At 54.3% G+C, this 15,406-nt stretch overlaps 1 protein-coding gene and 1 long non-coding RNA gene across 3 annotated transcripts; both read right to left on the bottom strand.

Moving 5' to 3' along the window:
• Positions 1-547: 547 nt before the first annotated feature.
• CEBPA (CCAAT enhancer binding protein alpha) lies at positions 548-3,170 on the bottom strand. Its single transcript, XM_038529448.1, has 2 exons — positions 2,257-3,170; positions 548-2,217 (listed from the first exon to the last, which is right to left on the bottom strand). The coding sequence occupies exons 1-2, from the start codon at positions 3,083-3,085 to the stop codon at positions 1,916-1,918; spliced, it is 1,131 nt and encodes a 376-aa protein (XP_038385376.1). The 5' UTR covers positions 3,086-3,170; the 3' UTR covers positions 548-1,915.
• A 4,152-nt stretch (positions 3,171-7,322) lies between these two features.
• Positions 7,323-13,425, bottom strand: LOC119870060. Of its 2 annotated transcripts, none has more exons than XR_005353233.1 (2): positions 13,314-13,425; positions 7,323-8,015 (listed from the first exon to the last, which is right to left on the bottom strand). It is a non-coding gene; the product is annotated as an uncharacterized LOC119870060 (long non-coding RNA). The 2 variants fall into 2 exon arrangements; XR_005353234.1 differs by lacking the exon at positions 13,314-13,425 and adding an exon at positions 8,122-8,779.
• Positions 13,426-15,406: the final 1,981 nt, after the last annotated feature.

Below are 15,406 nucleotides of genomic sequence, written 5' to 3'. Positions count from 1 at the left end.
AAGGCAGAAGGTCCTCCCGCTTGAGGCCTCTCCCCGCCCTCCCAGGGTCCTGCGGGTGGGTAAGGCACGACCCGTATGAGCAAGGCGGCCACACAGCTAGAGCCGTGAGCGATCTAGAAGCAAATGTGGCCAAAGGGCCTCTGGAGCCTGGAGCCTGGAGCCACTGGGCCGGGCCTGTTCAAGCCCCAGACAGCCCGTGACAACTTCAGGCCAAGGGATCCTTCTCTCTGAGCCCCTCTGCTCCTCCCAGGGGCTCCGGAGAGGCCACACCAAGGCCCTGTGACCTCCCTCCCCTCCAACTCTCGCCCATCCAGGAGACTCTCTCTTCAGGATTTGGGCTTTCTCAGCTTGGAGCATGCCTTCCTTCTGCCATTTGTTTGCCTCGGTTGGGAGAAGTCGCCCCCTTCATGTAAAGAGGGGCTTGGGATGGGAGAGCTAATGAAAGTCAGGATCTCGGCCAGAAAATACGCTGTGATTATTTACAAATGTGACCTGGCCCACAGAAAACTTTGGAAGTAGCTTTTCTGGTTTTAAAAAGACACCAAAATTTACTTTGATATGTTTATATTATAGATATAATACATAAAACATCTAGCATGAAACTCTACGTTCTCCCCAAAGAAGAGAACCAAGCTGTCCTTCCCTGCTCCCAGCCCCAGCGATCTGCGCTTGCTGGCTGGAGGCCACCTCCCTTCCAGACCAGGAGCCAGGGCCTCTGGGGGGGCGGGCAGGACAAGCCTGTGGGCGGCCCAGGCCGGAGGGCACCGAGGCCCACGGCCCCCCAACCCCCCAGGGAAAGAGGAAGCCCACCTCACCTCTTTGGTTCCCCTGGGAGCAAAAGCGATCCCCCAAAACCAAAAGGAAAGAGAGCCGCAGACCCTCCCTGCAGCTGCTGACAAAGAGTCTCATTTTGGCAAGTATCTGAGCAAAACCAAAACAAAACAAAAACCAAATAAAATGGTGGTTTAGCATAGACGTGCACATTCACATTGCACAAGGCACCGCTGGGACACAGAGAGGCCAGATACAAGTGTTGATATCGGCTGATAAAGCAAAATATTTGGAAAGCTTCTCATAACTTCGGTCCCTCTGGGATGGACAGATTGTGCTTCATGTTTGTATGGCAATGCTGGCAACATACAGTACAAGGCTGATGGTCCCAGTGTCCCTTCACCCCACCTCCCCGCCCCACTCCCACCCCCACCCCGGGGCCAGATCTCTAGGTTTCCCTCTGCCACCAGGCTACCACTCCCACGAACACGTATCCAGATAGCTTTGGCCTGCCCTGGCCTGACCGGGGGTGGGGGTGGAGGGGCTCCCGCCGGTCACCCGGTGACCCCCATCTCAGTGAGTTCTGCCCAGGGAAGCCCAGCCCGTGACAGGCTGGGAGACTGGAGGGCAGGGAGCTAGGGACCCGCCACCTTCATGTAGAACTAGGGTAACGACCTTCCAAGTCCCTGTATGTCCTCCCTTCCGAGGACGGGCGCCGAGAGATCCTGACCCTTGGAGCAGCCGCGGGCCTGCACGCTGCCCTCTCTCCCCGGGGGTGGGGGTGGGGGTGGGGGGCCTGCACCTCGGGGTGCGGCAGGAACCCTCCGAATAAAATGACAAGGCACCTATCGGCTCCCCCTACTCGGTAGGAATCGGAGCGGCGAGTTTGCGTTTCCAAGGCACGAGGTTATCCTTAATACTAGAGTTGCCAGGCTCGGGCTCGGGCTCGGGCTCGGCTCGGCCCCACGGCGCTTCCCTCCTTCGGGGAGAAGGCCCGGCCTGACCCCCGTCCTGGGCGCACCGAATCGGCGGGCCGGGGCCTCCCAGGCCGGGCCTGCGCCGCGGGGGGCAGCCTGGAGATCCCGAGCCGAGCCCGACTCCACGAATCCACGCCCGGGGTCCCAGCGGGCGGCCGCCCCGCGCCTCACGGGCAGTTGCCCATGGCCTTGACCAGGGAGCTCTCGGGCAGCTGGCGGAAGATGCCCCGCAGCGTGTCCAGCTCGCGGCTCAGCTGTTCCACCCGCTTGCGCAGGCGGTCATTGTCACTGGTGAGCTCCAGCACCTTCTGCTGCGTCTCCACGTTGCGCTGCTTGGCCTTGTCCCGGCTCTTGCGCACGGCGATGTTGTTGCGCTCGCGCCGCACCCGGTACTCGTTGCTGTTCTTGTCCACCGACTTCTTGACTTTGCCCGCGCCGCCGCCTCCGCCTCCTCCGCCTCCGCCGCCTCCTCCGCCGCCTCCTCCGCCTCCGCCGCCGCCCGCCGCGCGGAGGTCGGGGTGCGCGGCGGCCAGCGCCTTGAGCGCGCCGCCGGGGCCCGGCAAGCCCGCGGGGCCGAGGGCGGGCGCCGGGTGAGGGCTGGGCACGGGCGTGGGCGGCGGCGTGGGGTGGCCGGGCTGCAGGTGCATGGTGGTCTGGCCGCAGTGCGCGATCTGGAACTGCAGGTGCGGGGCGGCCAGGTGCGCGGGCGGCGCGTGCGCGTGCGGGTGCGGGTGCGGGTGCGGGTGCGGCGGCGGCGGCGGCGGCGGCTGGTAGGGGAAGAGGCCGGCCAGCGCCAGCTGCTTCGCCTCGTCGTCCTCGCGCGGCTCCTGCTTGATCACCAGCGGCCGCAGCGCCGGCGCCCCGACGCGCTCGTACAGCGGCTCCAGCCTGCCGTCCAGGTAGCCGGCCGCCGCGCAGCCGTAGCCGGGAGCCGGGCCGTGCGCGCCGCCGGGCATCGCCGCGCCGCCGGGGCCCCCGGGGGCGCCCGCGTAGTCGAAGTCGCCGCCGCCGCCGCCGCCGCCGCCGCCGCCGCCGCCGCCGCCCGCGGGGGCCGCGGCCGCCTTGGCCTTCTCCTGCTGCCGGCTGTGCTGGAACAGGTCGGCCAGGAACTCGTCGTTGAAGGCGGCCGGGTCGATGTAGGCGCTGATGTCGATGGACGTCTCGTGTTCGCAGATGCCGCCCAGCGGCTCCGGGGCGGCAGGTGGGGCGGGGGCCTGCGCGGAGCCCGCGCCCCGGGGGAAGCCGAAGGCGGCGCTGCTGGGCGCGTGCGGGGGGCTCTGGAGGTGGCTGCTCATCGGGGGCCGCGGCTCCGCCTCGTAGAAGTCGGCCGACTCCATGGGGGAGCTACAGCCCTCCCGGCATGGCGCGCCTCGGCGGCCTCCAGCCCGCGCGGGGCGCCAACGCCGCCGCCGCCGCCGCCGCCCCCGAGCCCCGGGCCCCGCCGCCTCGCGCCCGCGCAGCTCCGGTCGCGAATGGCCAGGCCCGCGCGGGGCCCGCGTTTATACCGGGGGCGGCGCCCTGCGGAGCCCGACGGAGCGGCGGCGCCTCCTGGGTCCTAGCGCCGGGCCGCCGGCGGGGGAGGCGAGCGGGGCCGCAGCGCGGCGCGGGCGGGAGGGGCCCCGGCGCGGCGCCCCCTGCCCCGGCCCCGCCGGCCCGACCCGGACGCGCGCGCGCCCCGCCCTGGGCCGAGCCGTCGCCCCCGCACGCACGTGGCCGGGGACCGGGCCCCCTCCTCGGGCTGCCCCGGGGCTCCACTTCCAGCCGGCGGCCGGGGAGTCCGGGAGCGCCCAGGCGCGGCGCGCGGTGGGGGCGGGGGGGCCGGGGGGCCGGGGGCCGGGCTTGCGGCCTGAGCCACCGCCGCGGGACTCGCTCTCAGAGCTCCCAGTGGCCCCGCCGGGGCCCCGGTGTCGGCTGGGCGGCGGCGCGGGGAGGGGGCCGGAGCCGGCCGGGAGGCCGAGGGGAGCGCCCGGCGCGCGGCGGCTCCGCGTCCCCCTCCCTGACCTCGGGCCGCCCCGCCGAGGCCGCGCAGGAGCCGGTCCCCGCCCGCCGCGTCCTGCGGGGTCCCCGGGCTGGCGGCGCCGGGCGCTAGGACCGCGCGGGGCGCGGAGGCGAGGCAGGCGGCGGCCGCGGGGAGCGGGAGGACGCGGCCGGCGGGTCCGCGGGGCAGGACAACTTTTTCTTTTCCAGGACTTGCCCCGGCCCGAGGCGCGGGAGGCTGGGCGCGCGGGGCTGGCGCCGTGCCTGGAGCTGGAGCCCAGGGCCGGGGTTCCGCGGCCAGGCGGGGCGCGCAGACGGAGGACGCCGAGCTGAGCCGGGACGGGGACCCCGGGCTCGGGAGCCTCTGCCCCCGCGCCCCGCACCTCCGCCCCAGTTCCGGTGGGCTCCGGGGCGGGAGCCGGGGCTCGGGGACCTCGGGGACCTCGGGGACCTCGGGAGGGCCCTGCCCGCGGCTCGCAGGGCGCTGGGTCCCGGGATCCTGGGGAACGAGGTGGCCAGGCCGGGTCCCCTTGGCCGCCGCCTCCGCATTCGCTGCTGGAGCTGGGGGTTAAGGCAGCGCGTCTCCCCAGCCACGTGGCGCCTCGCGGCTCTATCCCGGGACCGCGGGCGGCGGCGGGGGGGCGGGGGCGCACCCCGGGGCCCGCAGGTCGCCGCTGCCTCTACCTCCCCCGCAGCGCCCCTTAAGACTTAGTGCGCCGAAGCCCGACACCGCCCGGGCGCCGGTTGGAGGTGTGCCCGTTTGGGGAGAGCCGGGCTGCGCAGGCCAGGACCTCCCCCCCCCCCCCCAAGGTGGCCTTCCAGAGCCTGGCAAGGCGCCAGAGCCCGCCCGGGAGCCCCGGAGGAGGCGCCCCGCAAAAGCACAGCCGGCCGGGGAGGCCGAGCTTCCACTGCGGTCACTGTGAAGCAGCAGCTCCGTCTGCGGAACACATACTGTGCTTTAATCAAGTTCCTATTCAACATATTCCCAATGATTAATGGCCCAACTGCTTCAATTTTTTTTTTTTTTTTGGTCCAAAGCTCATACACGAGATATTTTAAGCTTTTGGCCTGAGCGTAAAAGCAAATATATTAAATAAATAACCTTTGTGAGCCCGGAGCCACTCTCTGGGCCAGAGGCAGCACCCATTTCTGCACCTTGCCCGTGTGGACATCTGGTCGGGAACCCGAAAACGCTCAGTGGGATTTTCAGGGTTTTTTTCTGCGGTGCTAAAAATCACAGCCTGCTAAAATCGCAGGGTAGTAAGAAAGCACAGGCTCTTGAAGGCGTTCCTGCGCTGAGAATGCACACCAGGTGTGCTGCCCGGGGTTGCTGTTGCCAGTACAGGCAGCAGGACCCTCTCCTCTCAGGATGGGAAGACACCCGGGCTGGGGAGGAATAAGAGGATGGGGGCAGGGCGACAGAGACACCAAGTGGGGACCTCACCCAGCATGGCACCAGTGGAACCACAGTGGAACCAGAATTCTCCTCATGAGGCCTGCTGGGTGCCTAGAGATGAGTGAGAGGCAGGCCCCTGCCGCCTCAGAGCCCTGGGCACAGTTGGGAAGACAGGTCAGCACCCAAGGTCTGCTGGGAGACAGTGTCCTTCCACAGAGGGGGTGGCCCCAAAAGAGCAGGGGATGGGATTGGGCAGGAGCACTTGGTCCGTTAAACCAGGAAACACAAATGGGGATGAGGGATGGTGGTGCTCCAAGAAAGGGACACCCTCCCCTGGTGAATATGGGGCTCCTAGGGAGGCAGCAACCCCCTTTGTCTGGGGAAGTACGTTGGGGTAAATTGTACCCCCACCTCCGCCAAATTCATAGTTTGAAGCCCTAACCCCCAGTATGACTGTATTCTGAGATGCGGTTTTTAGAAGGTCATAAGGTTAAACAAAGTCCTAAGGTCGGGGTTCTAATCTGATAGGAGTAGTGGCCTTATAAGAAGAAGAAAAGGAGATATTTCTCTCTCTCTCTTTCTGTCCATCTCTGCCTCCCTTCCTCCCTCTACCACGTGAGGACACGGGGAGAAGGCAGCGTGCAAGCCAGGAAGAGAGCTCTCACCAGAACCTGACCGTGCTGGCACCCTGATCCCAGGCTTCCAGCCTCCAGAACTGTGAGAAAGTTAGTGTGTGTTGTGTAAGCCCCCCCTGCCCTCCCTGTGGTATTTGGTGATGGCAGCCCAAGCTAAGATAGGTGGTTAGAGAGGGCTTCAGGCAGGAGTAGACCTTTGAGCTGCACCTTTAAAGATGAGCAGGAATTTGCTGGAAGGATGGGCAGACGGAACGGCAGGTGCAAAGGTGGAGAGCCTGCCAGTGCATGGCATGTTCTGGTAACAAAGGACAAGATGAGTGGCGGGCTGGAGCGCACGGATTGCTGGGGAGGGGCCTAGATAAGGCTGGATCCACAGACTGGGCTGGGTGCACGGCCAAGGCCGCTCCTGGTAAAGAGAGAGCCTATCCCAAAGGCTTCCGCTGTCCAGCTCTTAGCAGGTGGGCACTGTAATCCAGTCCGGGTCGCTGAAAGGTCACTGTGGTAGCGGCTAGAGAGGGGAGGGCGGACCACGAAAAACAGTGGAGCCCCGAGACCCCCAGTGATGGGAGGGGACAGGGATGGATTTGAATGTCAGGACTTAGAGTCTAGGTGGGGGCTGAATGCATTCCTTCTGGCTGGGGGTATCATCCTCCAACATATGTCACGCAGGTAAAATAGAGGGTCCCCTCCAAGCCCCTCGGGGTCACAAGATCTCACCACCTGCAGGACCCCTGCATGTTTTGTGGCTCTGGAGAGAGGACAGTTGCCTAGGAACAGCCTCCAGGATCTACCTGCCGTATTCTAGTTTTTCCCTTTGAGGTCGAAGAGAACACCTGGGGATAGGAGGAAGCCATCTGAGGGCAAATAGTGGTCTGTGGGTGGGTGTGTGGGTTTGAGGTGAAGGAGCACCCAGGCATCTGGAGCAGGAGTCTTGGAGCTCTCCAAGCCCTGACGCAAGAATTGGCTGCGGGTCCTCGGTGAGACCCCAGGGTTGGTGGTTCCACCACTTTCCATGGGAGGTGCCCACGGCTGGCAGGGGCCTGTGTCCTGACGGGACTCCTAGGCAGTCAGCGTTTGGCTGGAACCACGTGGGAGGGAGATGGCTGCGTGGCTCTGCTGAATGGAGACAGAGCCAGTACGAAGAGCGGCGAATATATCGCCTGACCACCTTTACTATCCTTTTTTGCCTTTTTTTTGGTGATGACACTTGGCAGTTGCTGAGGACAGAACTCTCCAGGGTGCTTTGGCAGGCCAGGGCTGTGGGACAGGGGCCCATCCCAAATCTGACAGGCTGCAGGCTCACCAGGCCTGATTTCTGGCTCTGGATCTACTTTTTACAAAAGAGAAAATGAGCAACAGAGGTGAAAATGCATTTCGTAGGTGTCAACTGTGCTCCAGCCAGCTCGGAAGAGGAGGCTGCTTCTGAGCTGGGGGAGGTAGGGGCCAGATGGGGAGAGGGGAGCCCTCCCCTGCATGCGTTGTGGGTGCTGAGTTTTGGGTGCTCTCGGATGGAGCCTGAGTCCAGGGTCGTTCACAACACTAACCACTCTGAGAAGACAAACGGAAGCCTGGGAAGTTTTTTACTCGAAGTCAACCTTCCTTAACGCAGCGCACACAAAAGAATTCACGTATAAGTTTGAAACTTAATCAGATTCTGAAGAGTGAGACTGGCACCAACCCCGCTGACTACTTTTATCGAAAGCTTAATGGATATAAGATTGGCCACTCCAAAGCAGGACTAATTAAGATAATAAATGAGGACTGGCTAAGATAACACCCAAGACAAGAACTGCACTTTCCAGGCACAGTTTGTGCTCTGACTAGGGGACGTGAATATATCTAACAACAGTGACTCAGGAAAATACTCTCAGAGAGCTTCCCAGAACATAGACACACAAAACAAAACGCAAGTCACTCCTTATGCCAAATGCAGTGCTTACTGAGGTTTATACTCATTCGTTTGATGTTTTAAATATTGGGAGGTTCAGTGTATGGACTCAGTGGACAGTCGACCAAGAGCCCTAGAGTTTCTTACCAACCGCCTCTGGGCATTTGGAGAAACCATTTTTATACCTCATTAGATCATACATCCTGTCCCCCCAGGAGGCCTGGTGATACGGGGGATCCTTCAGACCTGTTCAAACGCCTCCTTCATCCTTTCCCAGCTGGGTGACCTTGGGCCAGTTGAATATGCTGCGCCTCTGTCTTCTTTCCTGGAAACCGGTGACAATAATTCATCGTAGCACATTCTCACTTGTTCTAGGGGAAGGTACGCAGGAGTCACACGAAGCATAATTAAGTGCATCATCATGAGCTAGAAATGATTGAAACTGTTAGGAAATGCAGCTATGTTAAATGTATATACCACATGAAATCACGACCACGAGGATTCAGATGCGTGAAAGAGCCACACTGTCAGGTTCATGAGAGTCAACATGTTTCAAGTTTTCTCTTGATTTTCATCGACCACGATGTGTGTATGGGTTTTCTTCATCTGCTTGTTGGTTTATCTCATTTGCTTGCCACTGCTGGCAGATAAGCAATAACAGGCACCAAAAAATTTTAGAAAAAGAACACTGAATTGAAATTTAAAATTCCGAGAATTCTATCCATTATCTCAATTTTGTTTGGCAAATCGGGGGGAAAGAAAGCCTCCTATTCTGTTCTGTTAGAGAACTCTCTTGGTAGATGATGGACCCCAGGACTCCCCACCCAGCATTTGGAGAACACTGCAGAAAGCAAGCAGTGGATGATGTGGGCAGCCCCACCCCATTTTTGTGGGATCCGGGACAAGACTACGAATGGTAGCCCACATACCATCTGTTTAAACACTGAAAGTTACCGGCCAGATGAACAAACTGTTAGATCAAATGCTTCTACCTTTCTGCCTTGACAAGTAAATCCTTGTCATGTCCTAGAAGGCCAAGTTAAATTTAGCATCTGACTCTGGAACATGGTGGTGCCTGGAGAGCCAACCACCCCCTTCTGTTCCCCGCCCCCTTGAGGGACCCCTGGAAGGGTCCTGAGTTGGGTGGGAGTAGTTTCCCAGCACAGGGTTCCAGCACTGCCCGGACCCCCCCTGAAGATTGCTGCCCCCTGTCACCCCTTGGATGCCCAAGTGGGCCCGGGCAGCTGGCTCTCGGCTGTGTGGGCAGGCCATTTCTTGGCCTAGGAGGCTTCTCACCCTGAGGGAAGGGAGCAGCAAGAGGAGGGCATGAGTGGGGCCTTCTCTCCTGGGGGTCTGCTGGGCAGGGTCTCAGCACGTTGGTGGGGCATCACTCATTCCACGTGAGCAGGAAGGCAGTGACCCCAGTGCTTCTGGCCTCGTCTGGGGGCTCCTGGCCCTGCTTCTGCTGGAAGACCCGTCCGTTGGCAATAGTGCCAAACCCGTGGCCCCAGGTCACCCCTTCTCTCCACCTTCCCTTGGATTCTCCTGGTTTCCAGCCTCTATACTCCTCCATCGCGGCAGCCTCCAACTGGTCTCCCTGCTGCTCTCCCTGCCTCCTTGACCCTCAACTCTTTCCCACAAAGCAGCCCGAGTTACCCATGAGACAGGCACTCAATTCACGTCACTCACCTTGGTCAACCCCTGGGCCTGCCCATTGCATGTGGGAGAAGAGGGCACAATGAATGCCTCAACCTGGCGAGGCCCTGCAGAAATTGGCTCTCCGCTCTCCTCATGCCTCCGACTCCTGGCTCCCCGCTCCGCTGTTGGCCCAGCTGAGCATCTCCCAGCCTGCAGGCATTGCACTTTGCTCTGCTGGCTCCCTGGAAGCTTCTTCCCGATGAGAGAGCAACTCCTTTCCCGTCATCTGCGGCTCACCTTCTCCAAGAGATTCCTATGAGGTCCGAGTGGAGTGCCAGCCAACCCTCCACCCCCCATCACTCCTAAGGCCCCTGTGCATTTTTGCTTCCTCCTAGCACTCTCTGGAAAACGGTCTTGTTTACTTATTTTGCTTGTTCCCTGTCTGGCTTCCCCCCACTAGAATGCCAGCTCCACAAAGACAGGACCTTGTCTGTCCTGTTCTGCCTATTTCCAGAGCTAGAACAGGCCTTGGCATATGGGAGAGCCTCAAATATTTGTCGAATGAACACAGAATGGATTCTATTCAAGAAAACTGCTACCCGGCCACCCTCCCAGAGCTCAATTCATTCCCAAGCCTTGCAGGGCAGCTCAAGGGTGGCCCCAAAAGATGCTTGGGAAGCCCCGACCCCCCTATGTCAGGGCTCCCCCTGGGTAGAACCATCCAGAGCCTTCTGAAGCTGTGCCAGGTGAGACTGCCAGGGCCTGGAGAGTCTGCACAGTGCCTCTGGGCTAACTCGAAAGAAGCCCCCTCGGGGAAGATGTGGCCTCCAGGGGCTTGGCTGAGCAGAGAGTACCTTTGCCAGGAGGAAAAAGGGCCCCTTTCTCTGGAGAGATACAGCCCAGCCAGGACACAAGGCTTGGTGCGTGGGGGCCTCCTGAATTGGGCTCTTTGGTGTAGCACAGACCCTCAGCCCTGCAAGACAGCCCTGAAGCACCCCTCCACCTCGGCTCCAGAGCACCCTCTGCCTGTAGGGCACCGCTGGGAGGGTGCCCCAGGAGAGCAAGACTCCGTCCTCGGGCATGACTGGACATCAGATCCACCTGGGGAAACGTGGGATCAGCTGCCTTCCTCACATGGAAGGCGGGAGACCTGGCCAAACCCTACCGCTCAAGAGATGGGGTGCACTTCCCTTGCACATCCGCACACCCCCTTCTTTGGCCCCACTCCTTCTGCTGGCCCATTCCAAGGATTGATGCCTTGAGGCGCATCTTTAAACACAAACAAGCCAACACTTAAACGAGGTGAGAAACCAAATCTTTTGAAAATCAAAACCAGAGCTTTTGAGGTGCTGGCTCATGAAGGATTCAACTCTAGTCCTCTTTCCTTGTGGTTATGACCCTGCTTCCCCCAAGTCTAAGCCTCTCTGTGCTCTGTGTAAAGCTGACACCGAATTAACAGGAAAAGCGAGCTGCCTACCCGAGGTGTCCAAAAGCCCCATCACCCTCGCCCAATAGATTGTTCCCCAAGGAAGCCATTAGCAGGTCCTGCTTGGTCTACTGCAATGTACTGTCAGCTACTGGAGTTAAAAACATTTTTTTTTGCAAAAGTTACCTTTTTCGACACCCAGGGTTAATCCTTACCTAAAACAGCAAGATGGAAAAAAAAAAAAAAAAGGAAAAAAAAAAAAGCAAGATGGAGAACAGTGTGTAGCTTCCACTTCTCAGGGGAAAAATTATTTAAACATATATATATGCATATACATAGTCAGTGTATAGAAAGAGGACAGAAGTTAGGAGAAATACACACCGAGCTGTTAACAGTGGTGCTGCCTTTGTGGGACAGGAGAGGACTTGTTCTTTTTTGTTTATACCCTTGTGTATATGGGGCTTTTGAAACAGAGGAGTATGTATTTATTACTTTTATAGTTTTATAAACTATAAAAATATTTTAAGTCTCCTTAATTTTACAGTTTTATAATTTTTATAGTTTTATAAACTATAAAATGCTTTAAAGTCACCTTAATTTAGTCCGCAAATGTATAATGCCACAATGGATTGCACAGTTTTATAAATAACTTCAAAATGCTATTTAATGGCCCTATTTTCGAAAATGAAAAATCAGGAGATGTACTCTAGGAATAAACGGTGGCGTGATCTGTGAATTTGCTCATACGGAGAACCATACCTAGTCACAGACACCGAATCACATTTAGTTCTATGTTTCACAAGCCAGCCTTATTTTAAATGAGAAGAGCACATCCATTTGTACATAAAGAACTTCTACAAATTCGTGTGACAAAGAATCCCAATCCAAAAGGAAATGGGTATATAAAGAGAGTCTATTAATAAAAAACAATAAATGCAAATGCATTTTAAGTGTGTTTGGAAATACTAATTCTCTGAATAAAAGATAAACAAAGTAAAGCTCCATGAGTCAAGGGGGTAAAGAGAAAAACGTTTGATAATGTGCTGTGCAGACTAATGGATAGAGCAAACAGGTAGGATTATATATTGATCCAACCTCTTTGGAAGACAATTTAAAAATGCCTGTCTAACTTGAAAGTGTCATTTCCTTTCACTTAACAATTCCTCTTAAAGAAATTTAATCCCATAAACTCTCATATGTACATACATGCTGCAAACACAGATATTGACCCAAACACTGTTTATAACTGCAAAAGCTGGAAACAGAGGCATGTCTATTAATAAGAGACTGGTTGGGGGCCTGGTTATTGAGCTTGGGTGGCTCAATCCGCTAAACGTCTGACTCTTGATTTTAGCTCAGGTTATGACCTCAGGGTCTTGGGATTGAGCCCCAGGACAGGCCCTGCACTCAGTGGGGAGTCTGCGTGAGGATTTCTCTCCCTCTGCCCCTCCCCCTGCTTGTGCTTGTGCTCTCTCCCTTCCAGTCTCTAAAATAAATAAATACATCTTAAAAAAAATAATAGGAGACTGGTTAAGTAACCAAGACAGTTGGTTAATTATCCTCTGTGTCTCTGTTAAAAAAGACAAAACTCTATATGAACATATACAGGAAAAGCTCTGATACATTCATGTATACATACATATAATAATATATGCATATACACAATACATCTATATAATATACAAATGCACATATAGGGATATGAATATATATATATATTTATATATACAGTGCGGAAAATGTGTATACTACATCCCCATGCATGTGAAAAGAAGGGGGAGGGTCTACATATATGCTTATCTTGCCCTAGAACATCTTAGGAACGACATGTAAGCCGGGAAACCAGAGAAGGACTTGCAAGTGGGTGAGAGATTTTTATTATACATTAAGATATATAAAATAGTTAAATAATAATTACACAATAAGGAATTGGGATGACTCCCAAAATTGCAAACACGATTGCTGAATAGTCCCCGAAAACACTTTTGGGATAATAAGAAAAGGAGTTCAATTTAGCTTTTACATAATTGCACAGAACTAAATGACCATAAAAGCTCAAAAAGTCCTTTATTTTCATTGCTGCCCCCAAGAAAATCTATAAAACAATCAGTTACAGTAAGGTTCTTTCATACAACATGAATTCATTTACCCCGAATATGGAATCAAGCTTCCCGTCCATATTGATTTAAGCAGTTCAGGGACTGCAGGCGGGGTAGGGTTATCCCTTCCCATCTCTCCAATTGGTTCTGTCTCTGCCATTTTTCAGTCAAAATTCCAAAGGTCACTTGGAAAGCACATAACCCACTAAGCTGTCCAGACACTCCCTTTTGGCTAGATAACCCCCCACGGTCCAGATCCCAGAGCAGAGTCTTGGGAACCGGGGAAATGCTATTACAAAGCCTTGTCTGCTTGGTCAGTATTTGGGGGTGACCCTGAACACATTGAAAGTTTCAGCAACTATATCTTTAGAATCTGATTTTTCTTATAATTGATTAGAAAAAATCCAGCTTACATTCCAAATGCGGTCATTTTATCATAGACAAGGTGCAATAACAGTTAAACAAAAACCAGCATGAGTCATGCTCCTATAAAACTGTCTACTTACAGAGTTTGGCTTTTCTCTAAACGAGGGAAACTCAAAGTCAGGCAGCACAGAAAAAGGGGTTGTTCTGGCCTCGTACTGGGAGAAATTATTATAAGAAAAGCAGGTCACACGGGATCTGCCCAATGGCTCACTGACATGGAATGTGCACATTGATTGAATTCTTTGGTTGCCCAGCACCACTTGAACATCCTTCCAACATCCGGGGATGTCCCACCTCCCCACGCAGAAGCCAGAACCGCCCTCTCATGGCTGGGATGAGGTGCTTGAAGAAGAGCTGACGACGTACACACTGATGTGAGCCATGGGCTCCACTGACAGATGTAAAGGAACAGGTGCTGGTGGACTTCACTCCGGGAGGGAGACCAAGAGTGTCTGGGGGGCCATGGGCATTGAAGCTGGCCACACAGCCTCTATTCTGGATCCTCTGGTCCTAGAGATGTGGCCAACTTCCTAACATTTTCTTGAATTGTTCTTTAACTTCATTCTCTAGCGAGTTAGCATGGATTCTGTTGGTTATGCCCAGCTGGGAAAAGTCTCGGCCTTGAATGATTAATGAGAACTGGGCCAAGATCAAAGTCACAGATGGTGCTTTCCAACCTTCTCTCTCCAACCATGGCTTGGTCCTGGTACCTTAGTCTTTTTCCAAGCCACGTCTCAGAGCCAGATGAAGAAAGACAACGTGGAATGAGTGACTGGTTTAAATGTCACTCATGCACAGTGACTTTGACAAGCAGCCTAACCTTTCTTGCTCAGTTTTACCATCTCTACAATGGGACAATGAAGCCTTCTGTGCCCAGCAGGAGAGTTGTGAGGATTAAATACAACAAGCAATTAAAGCCACTTAAATTTGAGGGTTAGTCTTCCCAGTAAGGGTACAAAATTAGACTAATGTGGGGTGTTAGAAAATTCCTTATTATAAGGACTAAAAATCAAAATCCCTTTTACAATGAGATCAGGGATTCCTAGCTCTTTTTTTTCTTTTCTTTTCTTTTCTTTTCTTTTTTCTTTTTTCTGGCCATAGACTTCTTTAGAATTGGTCAAGAAAAATAAAATGATATATCCAAAATCTAAAAAAATAAACTACCTGAAGATTCTGGAGGATGAAAAAAGCAAGCAGATGCTGGAGGAAAGTTGACACTTAAAAGAACATCACAGAGTTTCTTTCTTTTAAAGAAACATTTAGCCTGAAGGCAGGCCCCAGTCTGTGCATGCAGGGCAGCTAAAATTCTGGTAGGAAACCTGCAAAATTATTGGCTTGATGAACCTGAAGACACAGTTTAGAGTGACAGTCACTGGAAAGTGGGGAAAGGGATCCAAGAAAGGAGAGGTTGTGCCCAAATTCTGTGCATAAACTCTACCCGAATCCCTGGTTGGCTCCTAAGCTGCACATGCATGGGACAAACACCACAGCCAGCTACGGCCACCTTACCACAGTGGAGACAAAATTTATAGTGTGAATTTAGTCAAATTTACCACAAGTTACAATATAAATCAAAAAAATTTTTTTCAGAGAAACATAAGAATCTGGAGATTCTACAATATATCATTCACAATGTCTAGGATATAATCAAAATTCTCTTAACATACCATAAAACAAGAAAACATCACTCATTCAAAAAAAAAAAAAAAGACAACCAAAGGAGACCAACTCTGACATGATTCAGATACTAGAATAGCAGACAAGGATTTTGTTTACTTATTATTTATATATTTACTTTTTAAAAGTAGGCTCTACTCCCAGTATGAGGCTTAAACTCATGACCCTGAGATCAGGACCTGAGCTGAGATCAAGATTGGACACTTAACTGTCTGAACCACCCAGTCACCCCTAGAATAGCAGAAAAGGATGTTAAAGTAGCTATTATGACTATGCCCAAGAATATATAGGAAACATGTTTGCCCATAGAGAGAATAATAGAAAATCTCAATAGAATATAAATTGTAAAGAAGAACCAAATAGAAATTTTGGAAATAAAAAAGTCAGTATTAGAAATTTTAAAATTCACTTGATGGCTTTAGAGAAGAAAAGAAACAACAAAAGAAAGAATCAATGAAATTAAAGAAAAAATCAAGACGTTATCCATCCTGAAGAT

Source organism: Canis lupus, chromosome 1, assembly GCF_011100685.1.
Source record: "Canis lupus familiaris isolate Mischka breed German Shepherd chromosome 1, alternate assembly UU_Cfam_GSD_1.0, whole genome shotgun sequence".
NCBI classification, from domain to species: Eukaryota; Metazoa; Chordata; class Mammalia; order Carnivora; family Canidae; genus Canis; species Canis lupus.
Note: the sequence above shows the minus strand (reverse complement) of the source record. Positions and strands in the feature narration are given on the sequence as shown.